Genomic DNA, 24,952 nt, shown 5'->3' with positions numbered 1-24,952 from the left:
GAGGACCTAATGTTTCCTAAAGAATCGTTCTCTCCAGGAATCTCCAAGTCACATGTATCAAACTCAAGGCCCACAGGCCAAATCTGGCCCACCGTGTCATTTTATGTGGTCCTCCAGATGCTGGACTAGCTCCTCTAAACTTCTACGAGGGTTGAATGAAAAGTACTGCCTCCACCTTCGTTAACTCCTCAGCAGATGGCAGTCCTGGCTTGTTCATTAGACTCTCCTCTACAGTTCCATTTGGTGGGAAGCCTTAGCATTGAACGGTTGTGTTGTTAAAGTATGAAGTATGGAACCCAGCACAGATGGTTGGTAAATGCGACTTAAGCAACGTGCAGTCATTGAATTCATGACAACAGAAGGTGTCACCCCAAAGGAAATTCATCAGAGAATGCAAGCTGTTTATGGTGATTGTCTTGATGTAAGTACAGTAGAGTCTCACTTATCCAAGCTAAACGGGCTGGCAGAAGCTTGGATAAGCGAATATCTTGGATAATAAGGAGAGATTAAGACAAAGCCTATTAAACATCAAATTAGGTTATGATTTTACAAATTAAGCACCAAAACATCATGTTAGACAACAAATTTGACAGAAAAAGTAGTTCGATACGCAGTAATGCTATGTAGTAATTGCTGTATTTACGAATTTAGTACCAAAATATCACGATGTATTGAAAACATTGACTACAAAAATGGCTTGGATTATCCAGAGGCTTGGATAAGCGAGGCTTGGATAAGTGAGACTCTACTGTACTATGCATCATTGGGCGAGTAAGTTTAGAGATGTTGAGGTGGGAACATCTGACTTGCAAAGAGTTGGACGTCCTGTGACAGCAAGCACCGAGTTTCACAAGCAAAAGATTGACAGATTGATTCAGGACGATCGTCGTATCATTCAGAGAGAAATTTCAAGCATAATCAGCATTTCACAAGAACGTGTGGGTCACATTATTGCGTTGCTTGGCTATCGGAAGATCTGTGCACAATGGCTCCTGTGAGATGCTGGTTGCGGAAACAGAGTGTCGACTTCTTCTGTGACAGCTTCAGAAAACGTGTTCATCATTGGCAGAAATGCATCCAATTGTCTGGTGATTATGTGGAAAAGTGAATACTAGTTAAAGAGCACATTCTCAGGATTATTTCTGATTTATTAAAATACTCCCATCTAAACCCAAGTAACTTTTCATTCAACCCTCGTATTATTGACACAACAATATAGTCTGACACAGCAAACAAGATAGAAATGCTGGATTTCGTATCACAAAATCACAAGCTGAACACTTCCCAAGTGACTAGGACTGTGTGATGTATTTTCAGATGATGCGCACAGATCCCAGTAGGGTGGCCTTTTGCAATTGGCAGATCGTAATTTTGTCAATGTTTATTGTTTCAAATGCCGGCTGAGATCTTTTGGCATGGCACCCAATGTGCCGATCACCACCGGGACCACCTGTACTGGTTTCTGCCACAGCCTTTGATAGCGGCTGAGTTTTTCCTGTTGTTTTTTATCAATTCGACTGTCACCTGGGATGGCGACATCAATGATCCAAACCTTTTTCTTTTCCACAACTGTGATGTCTGGTGTGTTGTGTTCCAGAACTTTGTCCGTCTGGATTCGGAAGTCCCACAGTATCTTTGTGTGTTCATTTTCCATTACCTTTGTAGGTTTGTGATCCCACCCGTTCTTTGCTGCTGGGAGGTGGTACTTAAGGCATAAGTTCCAATGAATCATTTGGGCCACATAATTTTGCCTCTGTTTGTAGTTTGTCTGTGTGATATTTTTACAGCAGCTGAGGCTATGATCAATGGTTTCATCGGTTTCCTTGCACAGTCTGCATTTTGGGTCATCAGCTGATTTTTCGATCTTGGTCTTAATTGCCTTTGTTCTAATGTCTTGCTCCTGGGCTGCAAGGATCAGGCCTTCTGTCTCCTTCTTCAGGGTCCCATTCGTGAGCCAGAACCAGGTCTTCTCCTTGTCAGCTTTTCCTTCAATTTTGTCAAGGAACTTTCCATGCAATGTTTTGTTGTGCCAGCTGTCAGCTCTAGTTTGTAGTGCGGTTTTCTTGTACTGATTTTTTGTCATTATTATTATTATTATTATTATTATTATTATTATTATTAAACACAAGACATGAGTTTTTAAAATCCATGCTTAAAACTGGCTGAGAGCTTAAAACAGCTCTCTAGGAATCTCCGGATTCTGGACCAGCAGGTGTTGCCCTGGAAAACCAAGAGATTATTAGGGAGTCCGTATTAAAACAAATCCACAGGTAATTGAAATCCGCAAAAGTTAAACCTGAAAATGGGGAGAGATGACTGACTGTGTGTGTTGTTTCAAGGTTTTTGTTGCCTGAACCAGAGCTTGGGGAAGAATTGTATTCCTAACATTTCCAAGATCGGCAAAACAGGAGAAGCCGCTTTTAGACCAGCTGGTTATATCGCTTTCTCGTTCCCATAATCCCAGAGCTGCTGGACTTGCACGTTAAGCACATTTGCACAATTAACCTCACATTGATCCCGGCCCTTAAGAAGAGTCTTGAGGGCCTTCTCAATTTGCTGAGTGGATGTGTTATGGGCCGGACTGCAAGTCGCTTTCTTCCCTTCCTTTAGAGCAGGCATGGGCCAACTTGGGTCCTCCGGGTGTTTTGGACTTCAACTCCCACCATTCCTAACAGCCGGTAGGCTGTTAGGAATGGTGGGAGTTGAAGTCCAAAACACCCGGAGGACCCAAGTTGGCCCATGCCTGCTCTAAAGCCTTCCTACTGTTAAGCCTGCTAGCAATCCGTTGTTTGCATCTGTTTTCTTGCAAAAAAATATAAATAATTTGTTTTTTTATTTCTTGCATCGTCTTCTCTTTTTGATCCAGGCGTTTACCGAGACGCAGAAGAAACGGCTGTTGTCATGGAAACAGCAGGTGCAAAAACTCTTCAGGTCTTTCCCTCGGAAATCCATCCTCGACCTCTCGGGATATCGGCAGCAAAGAACGTAAGTTTCAGGGCGTTATCTTTGCTTATTGGGCGCGTCTCCGTTGCAGAATTAATGCACTTCGATACCAGTTTAACTGCCGTGGATGAATGCTATTGAATCCTGGGATGTGTAGTTTGACACCAGCACCCTTTAGCAGAGGAAGCTTAAAAGATCTTGTAAAACTACATCTCCCTTGACTCCATATCAGCTAAAGTGGCATCAAGTTGCATTTATTCTACAGAGTAGTTGCACCCTATGTTTGTTTTAAGGCACTTGGAGCTGGGAAAAGCTTGGAGGGATGATTACAATGATGATGATTTTGATGATGACAACATCACCGACCAAACTATAGTCAAAAGTTTTTATAAGTTTTCCCAATGAAAGGAAGCAATTGGGTAGCTAGTGCAACTAAGGATCACAGACCAAACTGTAATCCAAAGTTTTTATAAGTTTTCCCAATGAAAGGAAGCAATTGGGCAGCTAGTGCAACTAAGGATCACAGACCAAACTTTAATCCAAACTTTTTATAAGTTTTCCCAATGAAAGGAAGCAATTGGGTAGCTAGTGCAACTAAGGATCACAGACCAAACTGTAATCCAAACTTTTTATAAGTTTTCCCAATGAAAGGAAGCAATTGGGCAGCTAGTGCAACTAAGGATCACAGACCAAACTGTAATCCAAAGTTTTTATAAGTTTTCCCAATGAAAGGAAGCAATTGGGTAGCTAGTGCAACTAAGGATCACAGACCAAACTGTAATCCAAACTTTTTATAAGTTTTCCCAATGAAAGGAAGCAATTGGGCAGCTAGTGCAACTAAGGATCACAGACCAAACTTTAATCCAAACTTTTTATAAGTTTTCCCAATGAAAGGAAGCAATTGGGCAGCTAGTACTACTAAGGATCACAGACCAAACTGTAATCCAAACTTTTTATAAGTTTTCCCAATGAAAGGAAGCAATTGGGTAGCTAGTGCAACTAAGGATCACAGACCAAACTATAGTCAAAAGTTTTTATAAGTTTTCCCAATGAAAGGAAGCAATTGGGTAGCTAGTATAACTAAGGATCACAGACCAAACTGTAATCAAAAGTTTATATAGGTTTTCCCAATTGGATACCTAGTACGACTAAGACACCTAGCCAGTGGGATGAAATCTGGTTATGTGTTCATTATTATTTATACTGTATCTTCTTTTTAGTAAGCTACCCCAGGAGAGATATAAATGAAGCTTTATTATTATTATTATTATTATTATTATTATTATTATTATTATTATTATTATTACTAGCTTTGCCCGGCCACGCGTTGCTGTGGCTTATGGGAATCCATGTTGGCCAGGTGGAATAGCAGTGAATAGCCTTGCAATCTCAAAGCCTGGCTGTTTTCTGGAGTAGTTGGAGCTTTTTTGTTGTATGAACGTAGAGGCATGGATGAGGGGTTGTGCTGCCAAGTTTAGTGTTTCTGGGATGTGTAGTTTTGTTGTTTTGTCCTAGGCCGAAATTTCATTACCCTTATATATATATAGATTATTATTATTATTATTACAGTGTAGAGACATTGTTATTAAAAGGTCTGCATCAGGTGCTTCCTAATGAGGGGTGTGTGTGTGTGTGTGTGTGTGTGTGTGTGTGTGTGTGTATATATATATATATATATATATATATTTACAGTAGAGTCTCGCTTATCCAACATAAACAGGCTGGCAGAATGTTGGATAAGCGAATATGTTCGATAATAAGGAGGGATTAAGGAAAAGCCTATTAAACATCAAATTAGGTTATGATTTTACAAATTAAGCACCAAAACATCATGTTATACAACAAATTTGATAGAAAAAGCACTTCAATATGCAGTAATGCTATGTAGTAATTACTGTATTTACGAATTTAGCACCAAAATGTCACGATGTATTGAAAACATTGACTACAAAAATGCTTTGGATAATCCAGAACATTGGATAAGTGAGACTCTACTGTATTACAGTGTAGAGACTTTGTTATTAAAAGGCTTGCACCAGGTGCTTACCAATGAGGTGTATATATGTATATAGTTGCGTCTTTATGTACGTAGAATAAAAGAATAATAGAGTTGGAAGGGACCCCAAGGCCCAACCAGTCCAACCTCTCTTCGACACAATAAAGCACTCTCGACAGATGCCCATTCGACATCTGCTTAAAAACCTCCAGAAAAGGAGACTTCACCTGACTTTGAGGCACATATTCCACTGCTAAACAGCTCTTACTGTCAGGAAGTTCTTCCTAATGGTGTTTTCTCTTTCCCTGCAATATTAATGTGTGTGTGTTTGTTTTTTCCCCCAGCCGAGGTTTTGGCCAGTCGAACTCCTTACCGACAGCGGGCTCTGTAGGTGCAGGAATGGGCCGGCGGAACCCGCGCCAGTTCCAGATCCCGACCCGGAACCTCCCCACTTCACGGCTGGGGCTCCTGGGACCCACCAGCCTTTTGGGGGCCACGCAGCGCAACTCGGCCGCCAACCCCACCATCCTCAAGCAAGGGAGACAGGTGCGTCCCTTACCTGTGCTGGGGAAAAGTCAGAAAAGTTTACAATTATAGGTTTGGATATACGCTGCTGTAGGAAACAATTTGCAAACTATGATCATGTAGACCAGGCCTGGGCCAACGTGGGCCCTCCAAGTGTTTTGGAGTTCAACTTCCACAATTCCTAATGTAATGGCAGACAAAGGTTTTGAGGTAAAGAGGGTTCCGGTGGCTGTACAAAAAAAGACGTTTATTCTCAGTGGCCAGAGAGAATATAGACCCTCCTGTCTCCAGGAAAAAAGGGTACAGAACAAAGAAACACAGGTTCTTATATACTATTTTTGCCTTCATCTATTTACATCATATAGGCATTATCCATCACCAATTAGTGTCAAAAAAGTCTTTACTAAAAGACTTTACTAAAAGCTACTTTTGCATTTTCCTAAAATATAGACTACTTTCAAGACCTCTGACCCTCCATTAGGCCTTATCTAAGGAATTCCCATCTAGGTTCTCAGGATCCATTAATTAAGGAATTCCCCCCTACCTTAGCTTGTCAGAGAGTCATTAGTACTCCTACATGGCGCCAGGTCTTATCTTGACATCCCAAAAAGCCTTAATTTGTCTTTTGTCCATTAGCTTATCTATTCTTGTTGACACTTAACATATGTCTCTGGCACTTAGAGTGAACTTTGGTCTCTACTTATGGGGAAGGTTATTTGCTGAGCAGAGTGTATTTTGGGGTTATATGCACACAATCTGCTTGTGATTACATTTTTCCTATTCCTATTTCTAATATGATTACATTCAATATATAGTTTCCAATAAAAGTATTATATTTTCCCAATACACCTTCATTACTAACAGCTGGTAGGAATTCCAAAACACCTGGAGGGCCCAAGTTGGTCCGTGCCTGGTGTAGACCCATACAATGAATACTGGGACTTGCAAACTAGGACTTTCAGTCTCTCAGCCTCAGAACAAGGGACAGGATGTACACGCACAGACATCTATCAGTAGGTTAAATGTTTTTGAATATTTACATCAAGCTCTAATTTAAGATAAGACTGTCTAACTCTGATCAAATCATTATTCTCATCTTCTTCGATGTAAATGTGCTTATGTATCCTTTTAATAATAATAGAGTAAAATAATACATGTAATAGTAATAATAAATACAGGAAAATAATACATGTAGTAATAAATAGAATAATAAATGTAATAATAATAATAAGATCAGAGTGAAATAATACATGTATTAATAACAATAATAATAATAATAATATGCAAATGCTTTGATGCTAAGCTGCTTTGAGTCTCCCTCGGGAGAGACAAAGAGAGATAAAGCGAGGTATAAATACATATAATAATAATAATAATAATAATAATAATAATAATAATAAGTGTCCAACATATGATCCAATACAACAGCCAGCAGAGTGTCTGCTGTGGACTCATCTTGTTGTGCTTCAAATAATAATAATAATAATAATAATAATAATAATAATAATAATAATAATCCAGCATATATATCTCGTTTGCTGTGTCATACTATGTCTTTGTCTCAATAATAATAATAATAATAATAATAATAATAATAATAATAATAATAATAATATACAACGCGACACATACATACACACTGGCAATCACTGCATTCGTACTCAAAATGCATCTTTCCTTCTCGTCGGAGAGAGAGTTACTGCAAAGTTTACTTTTGACACCTTTTTTCCAGTTCCCTTTTTCCAGGCTGAGCTGGATGCTTCTTAATTTTTCAATTTTTAGAGTCAGCCAGAAAACTCTACAGGCATTTCCTGTTTTCGCTCTCTTTGGTGCTTTAAAGAGAGGTCCTGCAAAAGGAGAGCTGAGAGAGGCAGGAACAGGAATGGGAAGGAAAGAAGGAAGGTGTAAAAAAAGGACTTTAGGTGGATAGGATGAAATGAACATAGTAATGGTTGGAATCAAAAAGTGTTATATTATTTGATGGTGCATCTATATCAGACATGGGCCAACTTGGGCCCTCCAGGTGTTTTGGACTTCAACTCCCACAATTCCTAACAGCCGGTAGCTTTTGCCATCTCTATGTACTTTTATATGTGTATCTATCTATATACATTAATTTTATATATGAATTTCCCCTCATATGCTTGCAGGTCTTTGCAAATCCTTTATACATATAGATCCATGTACCTGTGTATCTGTAGCCAAACATATACATTATTTTTATATATGAATTTACCCTCATATGTTTGCAAGTCTCTGCAAATATCTATATAAAGAGAGATGTCTAGATAGATATGAATATATTCTTAGCTACCTATATATAGGGCTTGCAAATATTACAAGAGGAAATGAACACACATATATAGACATGTTGGCTTGCAAATATTGTAGGGGAAATGCGCACGCACGTGCACACACACACACACGGGGGGATTTGCAAACGTTTCAGGGGGAAATACATATGTGAAATTAGTATCTACAATTAAAGATCTATATCTAGCTCTGCATTGTTTATATAGGCATTGAATATTTGCCTGTTACTATGTTGGAAGCCGGCCTGAGTCCCCATGGGGAGATAGGGTGGGATCCAAATGAAGATTTTGTTGTTGTTGTTGTTGTTGTTGTTGTTGTTATTACAGTAGAGTCTCATTTATCCAAGCCTCGCTTATCCAAGCTTCTGGATTATCCAAGCCATTTTTGTAGTCAATATTTTCAATATATCATGATATTTTGGTGCTAAATTCGTAAATACAGTAATTACAACATAACATTACTGTGTATTGAACTACTTTTTCTGTCAAGTTTGTTGTATAACATGATTTGGTGCTTAATTTGTAAAATCATAACCTAATTTGATGTTTAATAGGCTTTTCCTTAATCTCTCCTTATTATCCAAGATATTCGCTTATCCAAGCTTCTGCTGGCCCGTTTAGCTTGGATAAGTGAGACTCTATTGTATTATTATTATGTTATTGTTGATACCATATTGTTTTTGTTGCCCCTACTTTTCCACTTATAGAGCTAGTTTATTGTTTTTCTTTGAAATACAGTAAATATTCAAAAACATTTAACCTACTGATGCCTTGATTAATGAAATTTTATTGGTATCTATTTTTATTTTGAAATTTACCCATAGCTGCTGCATTTCCCACCCTCGGCTTATACTCGAGTCAATAAGTTATCCCAGTTTTTGGTGGTAAAATTAGGTGCCTCGGCTTATATTCAAGTCAGCTTATACTCGAGTATATACGGTAAATTTTTGCTACATTCTCCCCCGCCAGAACCTTTGGTTTGCAAACCCCGGCGGAAGCAACAGCATGCCCAGCCGGACTCACAGCTCAGTCCAGAGGACGCGTTCGTTGCCGGTCCACACCTCTCCGCAGACGATGCTCATGTTCCAGCAGCCAGGTAAGCCAGGTTCTCCTGCACAGAAGACACAATCCAAGCCCTCCCAACAGATGGGCATCTGAGTGTGCAGTTACAAACATCCAACTTAGAAACGACTCATATTTACGGAAGGTACATTCATTCCTGGAAGAGTTATTATGGGCAAAAGGAGTCTCCATTGAAGCTTGTTGTTTCCACAACAAGCCGTTATTTACAAAATACAAATACACTATGTAACTCCACTGAACAGGAGCCCCGGTGGCTCAGTGTGTTAAAGCGCTGAGCTGCTGAACTTGCAGACTGAAAAGTCCCAGGTTCAAATCCCGGGAGCGGAGTAAGCGCCCGCTGTTAGCTCCAGCTTCTGCCAACCTAGCAATTCGAAAACAAGCCAATGTGGGTAGATCAATAGGTACTGTTCTGGCGGGAAGGTAACGGCGCTCCATGCAGTCATGCCAGCCACATGACCTTGGAGGTGTCTACGGACAACGCCGGCTCTTCAGCTTAGAAATGGAGATGAGCACCAACCTCCAGAGTCAGACATGACTGGACTTAACATCAGGGGAAACCTTTAACTTTTAACTCCACTGAAGCTTTCTTGCAAACCCTTGTTTTCACAACAAGCTAATTTTTCAATTGCACTATATAACACGATTTTTGTTCCTAGGTTATAAATACCATTTCCTAATTAGTCCCATCATAAAAATATGAAAAAAGCTTGGAAATCCTGACTATTATTATTATTATTATTATTATTATTATTATTATTATTTTCCAGCTGTTGTACTGGAACAACAATGATTGTTTAGTTTAACTTTAACAGTTTTATGGCAGTTCTTTGTTAGAACATTACCAATGTCTGCTGCTTCTAACCTAGCGATTTTACTCAAAGTGTTTAATGCCAGTGCTAATGCTTTTTTGCTTTTGCTTTTTAGTGTGTTTCTTTGCCAAGTACTTTTGCATTTTTATATCGCCATTTGTTCAGATTTATTTTATATATATACACACACACACACTTTAGCTTTGCTTTTGGTTTTTTGGTTTTTCTCTCTCTCCCTTTTTGATCCTTTTTTAATCGCAGTTTTCCTACTTTCTATACAATCAAATGTTCTCCCTCTTTTGATGTTAATTTACTCTATCTTATAAGGTAAAACTTCTATAAAAATATATTAATTAAAATGCAAAAAAAGAAAAAGAAAAAAGTTTATTAAACTGCAAAAAATTGTTTTTTTGCGGGACATCCTGCTATAGCACGTTTTGCTATAGTTTTTCAATGAATGTCTCATAGAGTCTTCAACATAGTTTGTGGCAGCCACAGAAACAAAGTTTCTGCAATATTAAACACAATTAAACAGAAAGTAATACTTTCAAACCAGGAACAGAAAAAAATATTATTGCATAGTTTTATCACAGGGACAGAAAGTGTTGTGAAATCTCCTGAACAGAGGCACAGACAGCAAAACAAGCACCACAGAGGTGTTAATCCTTCCCTATGCTATCCAAAATGTATATGTATTTGTGTGTGTGTGTGTGTGTGTATATATATATATATGTGTGTGTGTGTGTGTGTGTGTGTGTGTGTGTGTACACACATATATACGGTAGAGTCTTATCCAACATAAACGGGACATCAGAACGTTGGATAAGTGAAAATGTTGGATAATAAGGAACGATTAAGGAAAAGCCTATTAAACATCAAATTACGTTATGGTTTTCCAAATTAAGCACCAAATTTGTTAGAAAAAGTAGTTCAATACGCAGTAATGCTATGTAGTAATTACTGTATTTATGAATTTAGCAACAAAATATCACGATGTATTGAAAACATTGACTACAAAAGTGCGTTGGATAATCCAGAAAGTTGGATAAGTGAATGTTGGATAAGTGAGACTCTACTGTATGTGTATGTGTGTGTGTATGTGTATACACACATACATACAGTAGAGTCTTACTTATCCAACATAAACGGGATGGCAGAACATTGGATAAGTGAAAATGTTGGATAATAAGGAGCAATGAAGGAAAAGCCTATTAAACATCAAATTGCGTTATGATTTTACAAATCAAGCACCAAAAACATCATGTTTTACAACAAACTGATAGAAGAAGCAGTTCAATACATGGTAACATTATGTAGTAATTACTGTGTTTACGAATTTAGCACCAAAATATCACAAAATATTGAAAATATTGACTACAAAAATGCATTGGATAATCCAGAACGTTGGATAAGCGAGTGTTGGATAAGTGAGACTCTACTGTATCTACATGATCTAGCGGATAACACCATAACAGAGATGCCTGTTATAGATGGTGTCATCCAAAGCGAGAAATAGCATTTCTTTCTATTTAAATCTTCTTCCCGTTCCCTCAACAGAGTTCCAGGTACCAGTGACAGAACCTGATATCAATAACAGGCTGGAGTCCTTGTGCCTCAGTATGACAGAACATGCCCTGGGAGGTACGTGTCACTCTCATTTTTCTCTGTGAAGCTTGTCACAATATTAGCAGCGCAGCAGTAGTTGGATGGAATCAGTGGAGTGCAGAACGAAGAGACACTCAGAGACATTGGTAAAACTATTTACAAAGGTTTACTGAATCAACACAAACAGACGACAGATGAACACAGGACTCAAACTCTAGGCAGACAGTACTCAACTCCTAGGCAGACAGATCTCGACAGAACTCAGAACTGAACTGATGCAATCAACTATGCGCACACACACTTGTGTCTGGATACTCCCTAGTTCCAGCCACACATCAAGGTCATCACTGCTCCTTGGCAATTAACTCTTTCCACACTATGTTACATTCTGGATGATGCAATCAGTTACAATACAAGCAAGACACAAATTGCATTTAAACACTATCAATACACAAATCCCACATTAACAAAGCCAATGTGGTCCTTGTCATTTAAGCACTGGATGTACTACTCGTTTGGAGACCTGAGTTTGAATCCTCACTCAGCCATGGGAACCCACTGGGTGACTTCGGGAAAGTCACGCTCTCTCAGCATCAGAGGCAAAAGCAAAAGCTCGGTGACCAAATTCTGCAAGATATAGGCATGGGCAAACTTTGGCCCTCCCTCCAGGTGTTTTGGACTTCAACTCCCACAATTCCTAACAGCCGGTAGGCTGTTAGGAATTGTGGGAGTTGAAGTCCAAAACACCTGGAGGGAGGGCCAAAGTTTGCCTGTGCCTGATCTAGACATATATATGTGTGTGTGTGTCAAAATATATCTGTCTATACCATAAAGGTTGTACCATAAAGGCTGGGAAAGAAAAGTGGCATGTGTATGAGAAGTAGGGCAGAAGGAAGGAAAGAAAGAAATGAAGACGGGAAAGAAAGGAAAGAAGAAGGGAGAAAGAGGGGAGAACAAAGGCAGGAAGAAGGAAAGGGGATGTAATGAAGTGTGATTTTTTTAGTTTACAGATGCCATGTTTAATTGTGTTTTAAAAGGGTCAATATTTCAGTTACTCTGCACTCATGAGTTGGTTGCTATGGAGAAGTGGGCGGAGCCAACTGTCATTTTGGTGGAGAAGTGTAGGTTTGAAAAAGCAGCAGTTAGTCTGTGCCCTGGTGAGGTACAGTGAAGGCTGATTCTCTGTTGAAGGGATCAGTGAGACTCAAGTGCTTAATTTTGAGTCAGTTTAAAATAAGTTTGGTGACTTATTTTAAGGTAATCTGTCTCCTGTTAAGGAACAAATAATCTGTGATTGTAATTCACAGGGTGACTGCAGTTTAAAGCAGTAGAGAAAAGTGACATTTTAAGGAATTTGAAACACCTCATTCTAACTTTGTAACTGTTCATCAAAGTGCCTCTTAAGAGAAAGTTACTGTAACCACTAAGCTTTGTGCCTGAATAAACTTGTATTGTTCTTTCTAACATCTCAGCTTCAGTCATATATATTACCATCAAAAGCAAACAAGAAGAAGGAAGAAAAACAAAATTAAAAAGTCCTCTCTAAGTAGCCAGTGGCTCAATCTTCCCATAGTGGTGGCAAGAGTTGATAATCCCCTTTACATCTGGTGGCTGCATTATAAACATCTTTAATAATTGGTGGCAGCATTTAAATAAAACATCTTTACACTGGTGGCAGCGGTTATAATATAATATAAATATAATTAATAAAAACACCTCCACATCTCCGCAATTGGTGGCAGTGGTGGGATTTAAAAAAGATTCCCCCCTGCCTGAGTTCTCTGCAGGGGAGAAAATTGGTGAGCAGTAGTTCCAACAACACCTGGGCAACACAAGGTATATATGCTCATATATGTGTGTGTCCTCGTGTGAAGATTGTGTTAAAGATTGTGTTCACCTTTTCCCAGATGGTGTGGACCGGACCTCAACAATCTAGAAGCCAGAGAAGCGTCAGCGCTGGCCGTGGGAAGGATTTGGCTGCTGGACCAGTGGGAAATGTTGATGATGAATCCCGGGACGTGGAAAGGAAGGACCCTTGGAGAAGCCTCGCCGCCTTTTCATTGCTCTTTCCTCCTTCCCTTCTCTCTCCGTCTCCATCTCCGTCTCCTTTCCTTTCTCCCCCTTTGCTCTCATTTCGTGAAAGCGTTGTTTAGCTTAACCGGTATGTCGTCCAAAACATAAAAAGTGGGCTCTTCTGGGGAGGATTTTTTGGGATGGAGAGCATACAAGGCCCGGCATCTTAGGGGCGAGAGAATACGCTGGCGAGCCTCCGGTGGGAATAGGGAATGTCAAGAGGAAAGCCTTTCTCTTTCTCCTTTTGCATCATTATAAAACAAAAGAGACTTTTACGTATATTGCTAAGAAGAAGGGAGGAACGCGTTGACTGGCTGTAAATACGCACCGCATTTTCGCCGACGTTCAACCCTGCGATTGGAGCCGGGCTTTGTGTTTTGGGGAAGGGAGAGGTGCAAATGAAAGAGCAAGGAAAAAGGCCGTTTCCCTTCCCAAAAAGAGTGGCTTTGGGTTTTGTGCACTTGTTTACACGGCGGTAGGTGGGTGGGTGTGTAGCAAAGGCTGTGTTGGGTGTGCTGCGCGCTCCTCCTGCAGCCTTTTCTCTTCTTTGCTTTGGGGGCGAAGGAAGCATTGCGATGGGTTTGCCCCCCAAAGAACCGCAATCCCACTCCCTGCTGCTCTGGGTTTTATTGTCCGTGTCCCGAATCCACCTGCCGTGTTCATATGCAAACCTGTAAATGTGTGTATGGCTGAAATATCCTGCAGGACGCTGGGACAGACAGCAAAATGCAAGGAAGGGGTCGGACGAGGCCCTTTGGCTTTTGGGCAGGAATTTGCTGCCAGTTGCAAGGATCCCGGGAGAGCCTTGCTTGGCTCCTCTCCCTGTCGTAAAAGAGTCTTTTGCATGTTATCTGTGTGAGTGTGTGTTTTTACTTCCTCCTCCTCTTCTTCCTCTCCCGAGACACTTTCTCTCCTGCTTTTTCTTCTTGTTGTTGTTTTCTTCCCCTTCTCCTCTTCTTCTCGTTGTTTTGTCCCATTAGCCTCCTAGCCATAGGTTTTGCCTATTAAAATAAGAACTGCCAAGCTGCTGCTTCTTAAAAAGGACCTCGAGCCCCAGTTTAGTTTTTTGTTTCTTGAGTAAAGAAAGGAGTTAAGAAACGTTGCAGAGCAGACGGAGGAGAAGTTGCAGGCAAGGTTTTCTGTTCCTTGGGTTGTGTTTGTGTATCTGAGTGCATGCAAGTGTGGGCAAAGAAGGGTGGGAGGGAAAGAGTGGGAGATTTTATAATGAAGTATCTTACATTTGGGACTTGGCCCTACTGGTCTCATATCTTAGGAAGAAGTGGGCATGTTAAGGATGCATGTTGGGGAGAACAGAAGCATACCAACTTTGGGTTTGCTTTCCTCCTGAGTTTGACACAGTTATGCAAAACCAGAAGTGTCAGGGAGCAAGTGGGCAACCCCACTCCAGGAACGGCTTCCTAGACTTCTACGATTTCATTTATGGGCTTTCCATAAAGCCATCAGGAATGAAAATTATACCCTCCTTCAGGTATTGGGCTGCAATCCTCAACAGTCCTGGTAAACTGAACCTAAAGGGTGAAGGATGCTGTGAGTTGCAATCCCACATTGTCTGGAGGGTGACACGATTCCTACCCCTGGACTAGGGAGATGCACCACCTACATCTCTTTCTGGAGAAACATTAGGACAACTGGTGCAAACTAGAAGCAATCCTTGAACTTGTAGTGGTGGCACAGAAAAGGGAGATTTTTCCTTTGACCAGTTGGATTGCCCTGTCTGGGTACATAGCAGTGTGACCATATTCTTCTTGAAGGATATAGTGTCCAGATTTCAGACCATGTCTGTCCAGATAGGAATAGAGTAATATTTTTTGCTTCCCTGGCACTGTATTCCTATTAATCCAGCATAAAATCGCATTGACTTTTTAAAGTTGTTGCATCACACTGCTGACTTACACCCAGCCAGTGTTCTGCCTTGGGTGATGAGCAACACCTGCTGAAATTCCCACTTTTGCGTGACCTCTAAGGCCCCTTCTACACTGCCATACAATTTGGATTATCAAAGCAGATAATCCTCATGATCTGCTTTGAACTGGATTATATGAGTCTGCACTGCCATATAATCCAGTTTAAAGCAGATACTCTATATACTCAAGTATAAGTCTAGTTTTTCAGCCCTTTCTTAGGGCTGAAAAAGCTCCCGTCAGCTTATACTCGAGTGAGGGTCCTGGGCAGCTTCTATTCAGATTGGCTTATACTTGAGTATAAAGGTATTCAGAGTTGGACAGTCTTATTTTATTTTATTTTTTTCATGTCAGGAGCAACCGGAGTTGCTTCTGGAGTGAGAGAATTGGCCGTCTGTAAGGACGTTGCCCAGGGGATGCCCGGATGTTTTGATGTTTTACCATCCTTGTTTTGATGTTTTACCTTCTCTCATGCCCCCGCATGGAGCTGGAGCTGACAGAGGGAGCTCATCCGCTCTCTCCCCGGGTAGGATTCGAACCTGGCAGCTTTTAGGTCAGCAACCCAACCTTCAAGTCACGAGGCTTTTATCCCCTAGGCCACCGGAGGCTCCGTCTTATTTTATTAAAGTCTTATTATTATCTTCAGTTTATATAAATATTCAAAAACATTTAACCTACTGATGCCTCAAATCATGCAATTTTATTAATATCTATTTTTATGTTTGAATTTGACCCGTAGCTGCTGCATTTCCCACCTTCGTCTTATACTCGAGTCAATAAGTTTTCCCAGTTTTTGTGGTAAAATTAGGTGCCTTGGCTTATATTTGGTTCGGCTTATACTCGAGTATATACGGTAATCTGGATTTTATATGGCAGTGTAAAAGGGGCCTAAAGGTAAAAAGGTTTGTCTCCAGTTTTCAGTCTGGTTGCCTTAATGGTAAGAGATAGAAGTGGTTGCGCTGTATCTTGTCTGCTTGGCATTGCCCACCATGCAGCTGAGCCCATTATTCTGAGGGTAATTTTGGAAAGAGACCTTTACTTCAGAGCCAGTGTGATGTAGTAGTTTGCGGCCAAGCCGGAATCCGAACCCAGCTCCGGAGACTAAGGTTCAAATTCCTGCTTAGCCTCGGAAACCCACCAAGCGAGCTAGGGCAGATCACGTGCCTCGTGATAAAAAAGGTAAAGGTTTTCCGTGACGTTAAGTCCAGTCATGTCCGACCCTGGGGTTGGTGCTCATCTCCATTTCTAAGCCGAAGAGCCGGCGTTGCCCGTAGACACCTCCAAGGTCATGTGGCCGGCATGACTGCATGGAGCCCCTCGTGATAGGGTTGTCATAAATTGAAAACAACTCAAAGGCACACAACAAACAGCCCTTAAGTGAGCATAACAAATGGAACAGTCCCAGAAACCATGTTAAGGCGTTTGAGGTGAGAATGCAAAAAGTACACAGAAGGAAAGTTTGTGGATTTGGAAAGTTTGTGGATTCAGAGATTCCACTTCTCTCGCCACCCCACCCGTGAAGCAACCAGAGGACGCGTAGTCTCAGAAGGGTGGGACGTGGCCTTCCTGCGCCAAAGAGCCACGCAGGAGGGAAGGGTAAACAAAGCCGGCTGAGACAGCAGCCCTCTTTTCTCAATCAGACGTTTGTCCGGAGCCGTGTTTGTGCTGGAAGGCAGACACTGCGGCCTTTCTCTGGACCTGGCAGGCAGCGCCGGTGCCGGAGGCCAGGAGGGGAAGCCAGCAAGCGGGCCGGCTCTCCTTTGACTCCTCCGCGCAAGGTCCCCACGCAGGTGGGCCGAGGAAAAAGGGAGCCATCAGCTCTGGTTACGCGCTGCAGACAGTCTCGCCTTTCTGCCGCTGTTCTGTGCTTTGCGACTTCCGCTTGGCCACGTTGTAATCGAGCCCCGAGTCCAGAATGCCTTCGAAGGCTGACTCTGTCCAAAACTAGGAGGAGATGTGAAGCCACGTAGGAGACTCCTGGAACTCTTTTATAAGATTCGCTTCGGGGTAAATGCAGGGTCTGAGGCGCTTTTATTATTTGTGGTTACCTGGAGGTGGAAGAGAACACCTCTTTCTCACATGCACAAGTTACTGGGAAAAAGGAGGCATGAGTAGAGGTCGCAAAAACTCCATGCCGTGTGCCAATGTTTCCGTCTTGGCCTTGTAAAAGATGTGCCATTGCCACCTAGAGGAATATATTGCTTTAAAATAAAATCATAGAATAATAGAGTTGGAAGAGACCTCATGGTCCATCCAGTCCAACCCCCTGTCAAGAAGCAGGAAATTGCATTCAACCTCTATACTGCGTCCAATTCCGGGCACCACAATTGAGGGAGATGTTGACAAGCTGGAAAGTGTCCAGAGGAGGGTGACTAAAATGATCAAAGGCCTGGAGAACAAACCCTATGAGGAGCGGCTTAAAGAGCTGGGCATGTTTAGCCTGCAGAAGAGAAGGCTGAGAGGAGACATGATAGCCATGTACAAATATGTGAGGGGAAGTCATAGGGAGGGGGGAGCAAGCTTGTTTTCTGCTGCCCTGCAGACTAGGACACGGAACAATGGCTTCAAACGACAGGAAAGAAAGGAGATTCCACCTGAACATCAGGAAGAACTTCCTCACTGTGAGAAAGAGCTGTTCAGCAGTGGAACTCTCTGCCCCGGACTGTGGTGGAGGCTCCTTCTTTGGAAGCTTTCAAGCAGAGTTTGGATGGCCATCTGTCGGGGGTGCTTTGAATGAGATTTTCCTGCTTCTTGCAGGGGGTTGAACTGGATGGCCTGTGAAGTCTCTTCCAACTCTACGATTCTATGTTTTGGAAATTGAAGGCACACAATCCCTGCAAAAGTGAGAAACCCCAAAACATCATATTTTTCTAACTAAGAGAACATCTCTCTAAGGAGATTGATCTTAGACTCACACTATAGAGGACCTTAGAGAGGTGTCCTCTAAGTCCCCTTCTAATCTGATATATAATCCAGGTTATTAAAGCAGATAATCTGGATTTTATATGGCGGTGTACAAGTTGGCCACAGAGTCATGCTGGAGAATCTTTAGGTTCTCCAGCATGACTCTGTGGTCAACTTGTAGTAAGAGTTGCATTTGAGGATGTAGAGCATCTTAGAACATTTTAATCAAACCTACAAATGTGGAGAGTCAAATATAGAACTCAATGCTGTGACATTTTGGCACATCATTGTACAAGTAATAGATGGTTTACAAGGACTCATCCAAACAGCATTCGTTTAGGGTTGGTTCTCACCATTACAAGAACGCACTATGCGATAGCCATACAGATACTCACCAATGTATTAAAGTGGCATTCTCCATTTCGGTTTTGGTGCAGTGGATACCCATGTAAGAATAATTCCTTTAAGGAGACTTCCAAAAGTCTGCACTAAGAGACCAAATATTATAATGACCAACAACAAACTGGTTTCTTGGTCTTGTGAAGGCCCTGAGCATCTATTATGGCTTCTCTGTAAGGTCTACATCAGGCATAGTCAAACTTGGACCCTCCAGGTGTTTTGGACTTCAACTCCCACCATTCCTAACAGCCGATAGGCTGTTAGGAATGGTGGGAGTTGAAGTCCAAAACACCTGGAGGGTCCAAGTTTGACCACACCTGGTCTATAGGTTGGAAGCTATGCCAGTTAAACCAATGTGAGAAACATCAGCTCCAAAGTGTGGCATGCCAAAAGAGTCGTGCAAAATATCCTATCCATATAACCATTCATAACCCAGCTGGATAAAACAATGTAATGCAAGTTATTCTTCTCATCCAAACTCACAAACTGTGGTAGTTCACCTTTAAACTTATTTTCAATTCAAGGGGGAACGAGAGTTCTCCGTACCTCATCGACAGTCACATTTAGTGCCAAACATTTTGGTCTCCATGCAGAACTTGCTGCCATTTATTTCTTTTGAGCTTGTATTCATAAAAAGAGAGATAGATATATGCGATGACCTATTCAAGATGCAGTATTTTAAAGACATTTAAGACTTTATTTTTTAAACAAGCAAACAAACAAAAAAGAGTGCCAAAATAGTGTTATTTGTTTGTTTCTCAGTGTTTACAAGAGTGTGTGATGAACAGGAGGGAAAAGGAACAAGAAGGAAAAGAGTGGTCGTAGGAAAGGTTTGGGAAGGTGATTTCTAAGGCATTGACAAAGAGGTGCCTGTCCATCAGGTTCGCTGTAATTGCACCAAATGGGATTGACATCCTGTTCATTGCAAAATAGTATCGATTGCTCCAGACAAGAGCTTGGAGAGCCTTATTCTTGGAGAAACCTGGTGGTTAGCGAGAGACAGTTGGAGATGGGATTGGATAGAGAAGCCAAGAAAATGGCAGCGTGAATGTTTTGTAGGAAGCTTACCCAGACTTCCTTATCCAGGTGCCCTTTGGGTGTTTTGGACTCCAATTCCCATAACCTTGCAGCCAATATCTGGAGAATTATGGGAGTTGGCAGTCCAACATTCCTGGATGGCACCAGGTTGAGAGAAGCCGAACTATGCAGTGTTATTTAGTGCAGGAATCTTGGGGAAAAGGGGGGGATAGAAAAGGAAGATGTTTCTCAAAGTAATTACAAATCTGAAAAACCTATTTATTCCTTTCACTTATAACAAAAAAACAGAGTTTATCTGAGTATTGAGATATATTATTTTGGATAAAAGAAATAGACCTATAAATTGCTATGGCTGGTAACCATGATAAAGCCCCCGATATTAGCAACCGTTTTCTTTTCTTTTCCTTTCTCTTCTTTCCCCTCTTTGAATATGCATCTTTTTTTTTTCCATTGACAGCATGTATGTACATTGTTGTCTGGGTGCATGTCTGTGTGTATGTGTGTATGTATTTTTTTTGTTTCTGTTTCGTGCGTAAGCAAAAGGGGCTTCCCGTACGTATTTTTTTAAGAAGCCCACTTAAATTCCCTCTTAAACCCTGTATTGACTGCAGGTAGATATTAACACAGAGCTAAGAAACAAAACGACAACCAGAAGTAATCTAAGAGTAAATCTATTTATAAGAGAGAGAAAAAAAATGCATGCAAAAGGTCATGGATGAAGTCAAATGTTTAGTATTTAAAAAAACAAACAAAGTGGCAGTGCCTTTCGTTTTTGTATTTTTCCCATTTATCGCCAAATGCAACTGTTTTATATTAAGCAATTATATGATAAGTGTCAGAACAAAATGCGAAATATTTCACTACATAGAAATGTGTGGAGTTCTATATTTTTCTTTCTTTCTTTCTTTCTTGCTCTCATTACCAGAGTGTGTCAAGGTGGTTTTCTCAGGCTTGTTCCGCCAGAGGCAACTTTTTTCTATGCGATTATCACGTAGGACATTTATATTGGTGCTTTTTTGTCTTATTTTTAGTGGTTTATGACAATTATTGGATGGGGAAATGCAAATAGATCCATGTCACTGGACTGAGGCTGTGGCAGAGAGGGAGGAGGCAAGGATACCTGGCTTTTAAGGCTTTGTTTGGGGACTAGTTTTGGGAGGGGAGAGCTGAGCAGAGCATCGTAAAGGTTGGGGATATTTTTCCCGCTCTTGCACTGTGAGACCGTCTACACTGCAACGCGAACCAGTCTGGCCTTTCCAAGTGGCCTTGGCCGTGTTTCCACACCGCAGAAACAAAACTGTACCATCTACAGGTCTGAGCAGCACTTCCTCGGTTGGAGACTGAACCGATTGCTTAGAGAACTTATTTTGGAGGATGGAAAGCAACTGCCATTCGGGACATTTCAGCAGTAGCATTTGGATGCCTTCATGAAGCTTGTCTTGCTGTGACTGATGTTGATCCATCAGGATGAAACCAACCGGGGCAACCTCTCCGAAATAGCTACATCCATCACCAAACATGCCAGAAGCCTACAGACTTGGCCCTGAAAAGGATGGCTGGTTGTTCTAGTCAAGGTGCTTTGAGAGGACTGGTTTCTGAACATCTCTACTTGAATCCATTCTTGGCTGATCCAGGAGATGATAGAATCCTAGAGTTGGAAGAGACCCCATGGGCCATCCAGTTCAACCCATTTTGTCAAGCAGGAAAACACAATAAAAACTCTCCCAACAGATAGCTATATAGCCTCTGCCTAAAAGCCTCCTGAAGACTCCCAAGCAGCATATTTTACTACCAAACAACTCTTGACCATCAGAAAGTTCTTAATATTTAGGTGGGATCTCATTTTCCTGCCATTTGAACCCATCACTGTATTGTTTCCTAGTCTCCAGAGCAGCAGAAAACAAGCTTGCCCTTTTCTCCTCAATGAGATATCCTTTCCAATATTTAAACATGGCTATTGTGTCCCTTTAAACTTCCCTTCTCCAGGCTAAACATTTCTAACTCTCTTAAGGTGTTCACTGTTTCCAGTCCTTTGATTATTGTGGTGACCCTTTTCCAGATACGTTCCCTCTTCTCCGTATCCTTGGTTTGTCCCAGAACTGGACATATCTTCAAGGGTATCATGAAGAAGATGAAGAAAGCTTATTTTCTGCTGCTTTAGAGACTGATGTATTCCACCTACAAGAAAAGATAGTCCCATCTAAACATTTGGAAGACCTACTGCAGATAATCATGTATTAAGTCTGGAAATTTTGTTGGAAAACAGCCCATGAAACCTGGGTTGACTTATCCAATGGTTTGCTATGAGTTATGGTACTCCTAGGAACCATCTCTATGTATAGTAGCAAAAGGTGAGAACTTTGTCCCTGGAGAACCTGAAAGGACCATCAGATTGTTCTACTCTCACCATTACCAGCTTTCTTCTCTATGCAGAATGACCCTCGACTTATCCATGGGTCAATTAAAAACCCATAATCTTTGCGCCACAAACCTATCCATGAACTTACAAGTATCGATGGCACTTCACCATAAGAGGTGTTTGATAGTAGAATAGACTGCCTTGAAAGAAAGGTGGTAGCCTCCTTCTTTGGAAGTCTTTTCAACCAAGTTTGGATGGACATCTTTCAAGAGTTGGACTGAGGTTGGACTAATAGAACCTTGGAGTCTCTCCGCACACGGTGCTTCTAAGCTACATAGGAAAGGAAAGGACTTCACTCCTTGTATCTTGAACATTATCAGACATTCAAGCCTTGGGATTAGGCAGAAGGCTTGGATTCATCAAGGCTGGAGTATGAACTCGATGGCAAAGGAGTCCCAAAAATGCTGCTTTATGTTCTCAACTGGTTGGTGGGTTTCATCCAAGGTGCGCAGAATCTGCCACATGGTTTATTTTGCTCTCAGAAACGATTTCCGCAAACTCCGTGAACTCTCCTTCTCCCGCGGCCTGGCAGTGCCTTTTCTCTCTCCTTTTCCTGGACGGGGCCCAAGGGAGAACGATGCTGAGGAAAACAAGCCTTTTCTTTTGAGGTGTCGTTCCCTGCTCCTGTTCGGCCCAAGCGAGCTGCTATAATCCCAACCCGAAGCCAAGAAGATGCGACGGCAAGGCGTTTCCGAAATCATCAAAGGAAGAAGAGGTTGCTTTCCAACTCGGTCGAATCTTGCTCCGTGAATGAGCAAACAAATTGTGTTGGACATATGGATCTGTTAGCAGTTTGTATTGTGGCTACCTATAGAATTAGGTGCCGCTCCGAAGACCCACCTTTCAATCCCACCTTCTGTATTTTGCTGGTCAACTTTTTCTCCATAAATTTCCATACGGTCATACAAAAGTTCTCGTCTTCTCCGAAAGGTAAATACAACGCAACGTCATTTCGTTATGCCTTGGGGCTCCTTTGTGTTACTTTGTGTTCCAAGGGGCAAGGCGAAACGGCATCACGTCTATGCCCTAAATGTGTCCCCAAAAACTAGAGGTTTTCTGGAGCATTAGCGTTGTAATTAACGTCCACAGCTTTGGAGGTTTTTCTGGATGCGCCTCATGCCAAGAAGTCGACAGAACAGATAGATCTCGAAAGGAGGGAGTATAATTTTGCACACAGCTACGATTTAAAAAAAACACTAAAGTTGCTTTTATATTCAAGTCATCCGAGTTTGCGAAGTGAGTTTTATTTTATTTTTTTTGTATTCCTTTACTTAAAAAAAAAAAGAAGAAGCAAAAAGTGAATGTGTATTCCTCTGGGAGGAATGGCAAGAAAATAGGAATGTTCATAAATGTTTAAACACAACACAAAACAAAAGAACAGCCCAGAAAACATCCTCCCTTATTAATATATAACCCTCCCTTATGTATTTATGCCTACTGTAAGCAAATGAAAAAAAAAAGAGCTTGGATTTCCATTCTGTTGCATGCCAGCTTTCGGCAAAAAAAATGCCCTCTGTTGTACATGCATGCATTTTTAGCCTTGACTTTTCCTTTTTTTTCCCCTCTTATTATTATTTTGTTTTTTGGGGGGTTGCGGCGGGTGTATTTTCCCCTGTATAAAATTAGTGCACAAAGAAATATTTTTGCCTAGTTATTGTTGCTAAGCAATGCATATTTTTAAAAAAAGAAAATTTGCCATATATGGAAATTAGCATGTTTGTTTACACGTAATCGGCTTCTTGAGTATTACGGAAGGAGGAGTCGGGGCGCAAGGAAGATGGATCCTTTAAACGTTCAAGGAGTCTGTAATTTCTTTTGCAAGTGTACAGTTTTCAAATTGTCGTTCTTACTGGTGAAACACCCTTGTGATTTCAACTTGCTACAAACATATATTTATTATTCGTTCTCCTCCCGTGTAAGTAGTAATCATTTGCCTATGTTTCATATCAACGTTATATTGAAAGTGAAGGGAGAGGATTAATACAAGATTTTGTAACACTGGCGACTGTCGGCTCTTTATTTGGACTCTCGTTGTGATTTGGGGTTTTGCTCTCAAAGCAAAGAAAGGGTTTTTGCACTGGAGCACATGGGGAAGGCAGTGAAAAAGTGGGAAGACTGTATTGCAAGTAGGTCACAATCATATTATTATTACTGATACAAAGACAGAATATGACAGAGCAAATGAGATATATATGCTGGATTTCGTATCACAAAATCACAAATCGAACACTTCCCAGGTTTGTGATCCCACCAGTTCTTTACTACCAGCAGATGGTACTTGTGACATAAATTCCAATGAATCATTTGGATCACATAGTTGTGCCTCTGTTTGTAGTCTGTCTGTGTGATTTTCTTACAGCAGCTGAGGATATGATCATAATAATAATATAATAATAATATGATCAATGGTTTCATCAGCTTCTTTGCACAGTCTGCATATTGGGTCATCAGATGATTTTTCGATCTTCGCCTTAATTGCATTTGTTCTGATGGCTTGCTCCTGGGCAATATTATTATTATTATTATTATTATTATTATTATTGACACAACAACATTGTATGACACAGCAAACAAGATAGATATGCTGGATTTCGTATCACAAAATCACAAGCCGAACACTTCCCAAGCATTTAGGACTGCGTGATGTATTTTCGGATGATGCTCGCAGATCCCAGTAGGGTGGCCTTTTGCAGTTGGCAGATTGTAATTTTATCAATGTTTATTGTTTCTAAATGCCAGCTGAGATCTTTTGCCACGCTACCCAATGCACCAATTACCACTGAAACCACCTGTACTGGTTTATGCCAGAGCCTTTGCATTTCGATTTTGAAGTCTTGACAATGGTTTTTTCTTGTTGTTTTTCATCAATTTAACTGTCACCTGGTATGGCAACATGAATAATCCAAATATTTTTCTTTTCCACA

The 24,952-nt window shown here is 41.1% G+C and overlaps 1 protein-coding gene across 1 annotated transcript in view; it reads left to right on the top strand.

Annotated features, from left to right (window-relative positions):
* samd4a (sterile alpha motif domain containing 4A) overlaps nucleotides 1-24,026 on the top strand; it is a 160,577-nt gene extending 136,551 nt beyond the window's left edge. Inside the window, exons 8-12 of the mRNA XM_003227821.4 lie at nucleotides 2,867-2,985; nucleotides 5,284-5,485; nucleotides 8,746-8,872; nucleotides 11,226-11,309; nucleotides 13,181-24,026. Coding sequence (XP_003227869.3) covers nucleotides 2,867-2,985; nucleotides 5,284-5,485; nucleotides 8,746-8,872; nucleotides 11,226-11,309; nucleotides 13,181-13,209 — 561 coding nt within the window. The 3' untranslated portion in view covers nucleotides 13,210-24,026. The remainder of the gene's footprint in view (nucleotides 1-2,866; nucleotides 2,986-5,283; nucleotides 5,486-8,745; nucleotides 8,873-11,225; nucleotides 11,310-13,180) is intronic.
* The last annotated feature ends 926 nt before the right edge of the window (nucleotides 24,027-24,952 follow it).

This window comes from Anolis carolinensis, chromosome 1 (assembly GCF_035594765.1).
Source record: "Anolis carolinensis isolate JA03-04 chromosome 1, rAnoCar3.1.pri, whole genome shotgun sequence".
NCBI lineage: Eukaryota > Metazoa > Chordata > Lepidosauria > Squamata > Dactyloidae > Anolis > Anolis carolinensis.
The sequence above is the reverse complement of the archived record's forward strand: the minus strand, read 5'-3'. Positions and strand labels throughout refer to the sequence as shown.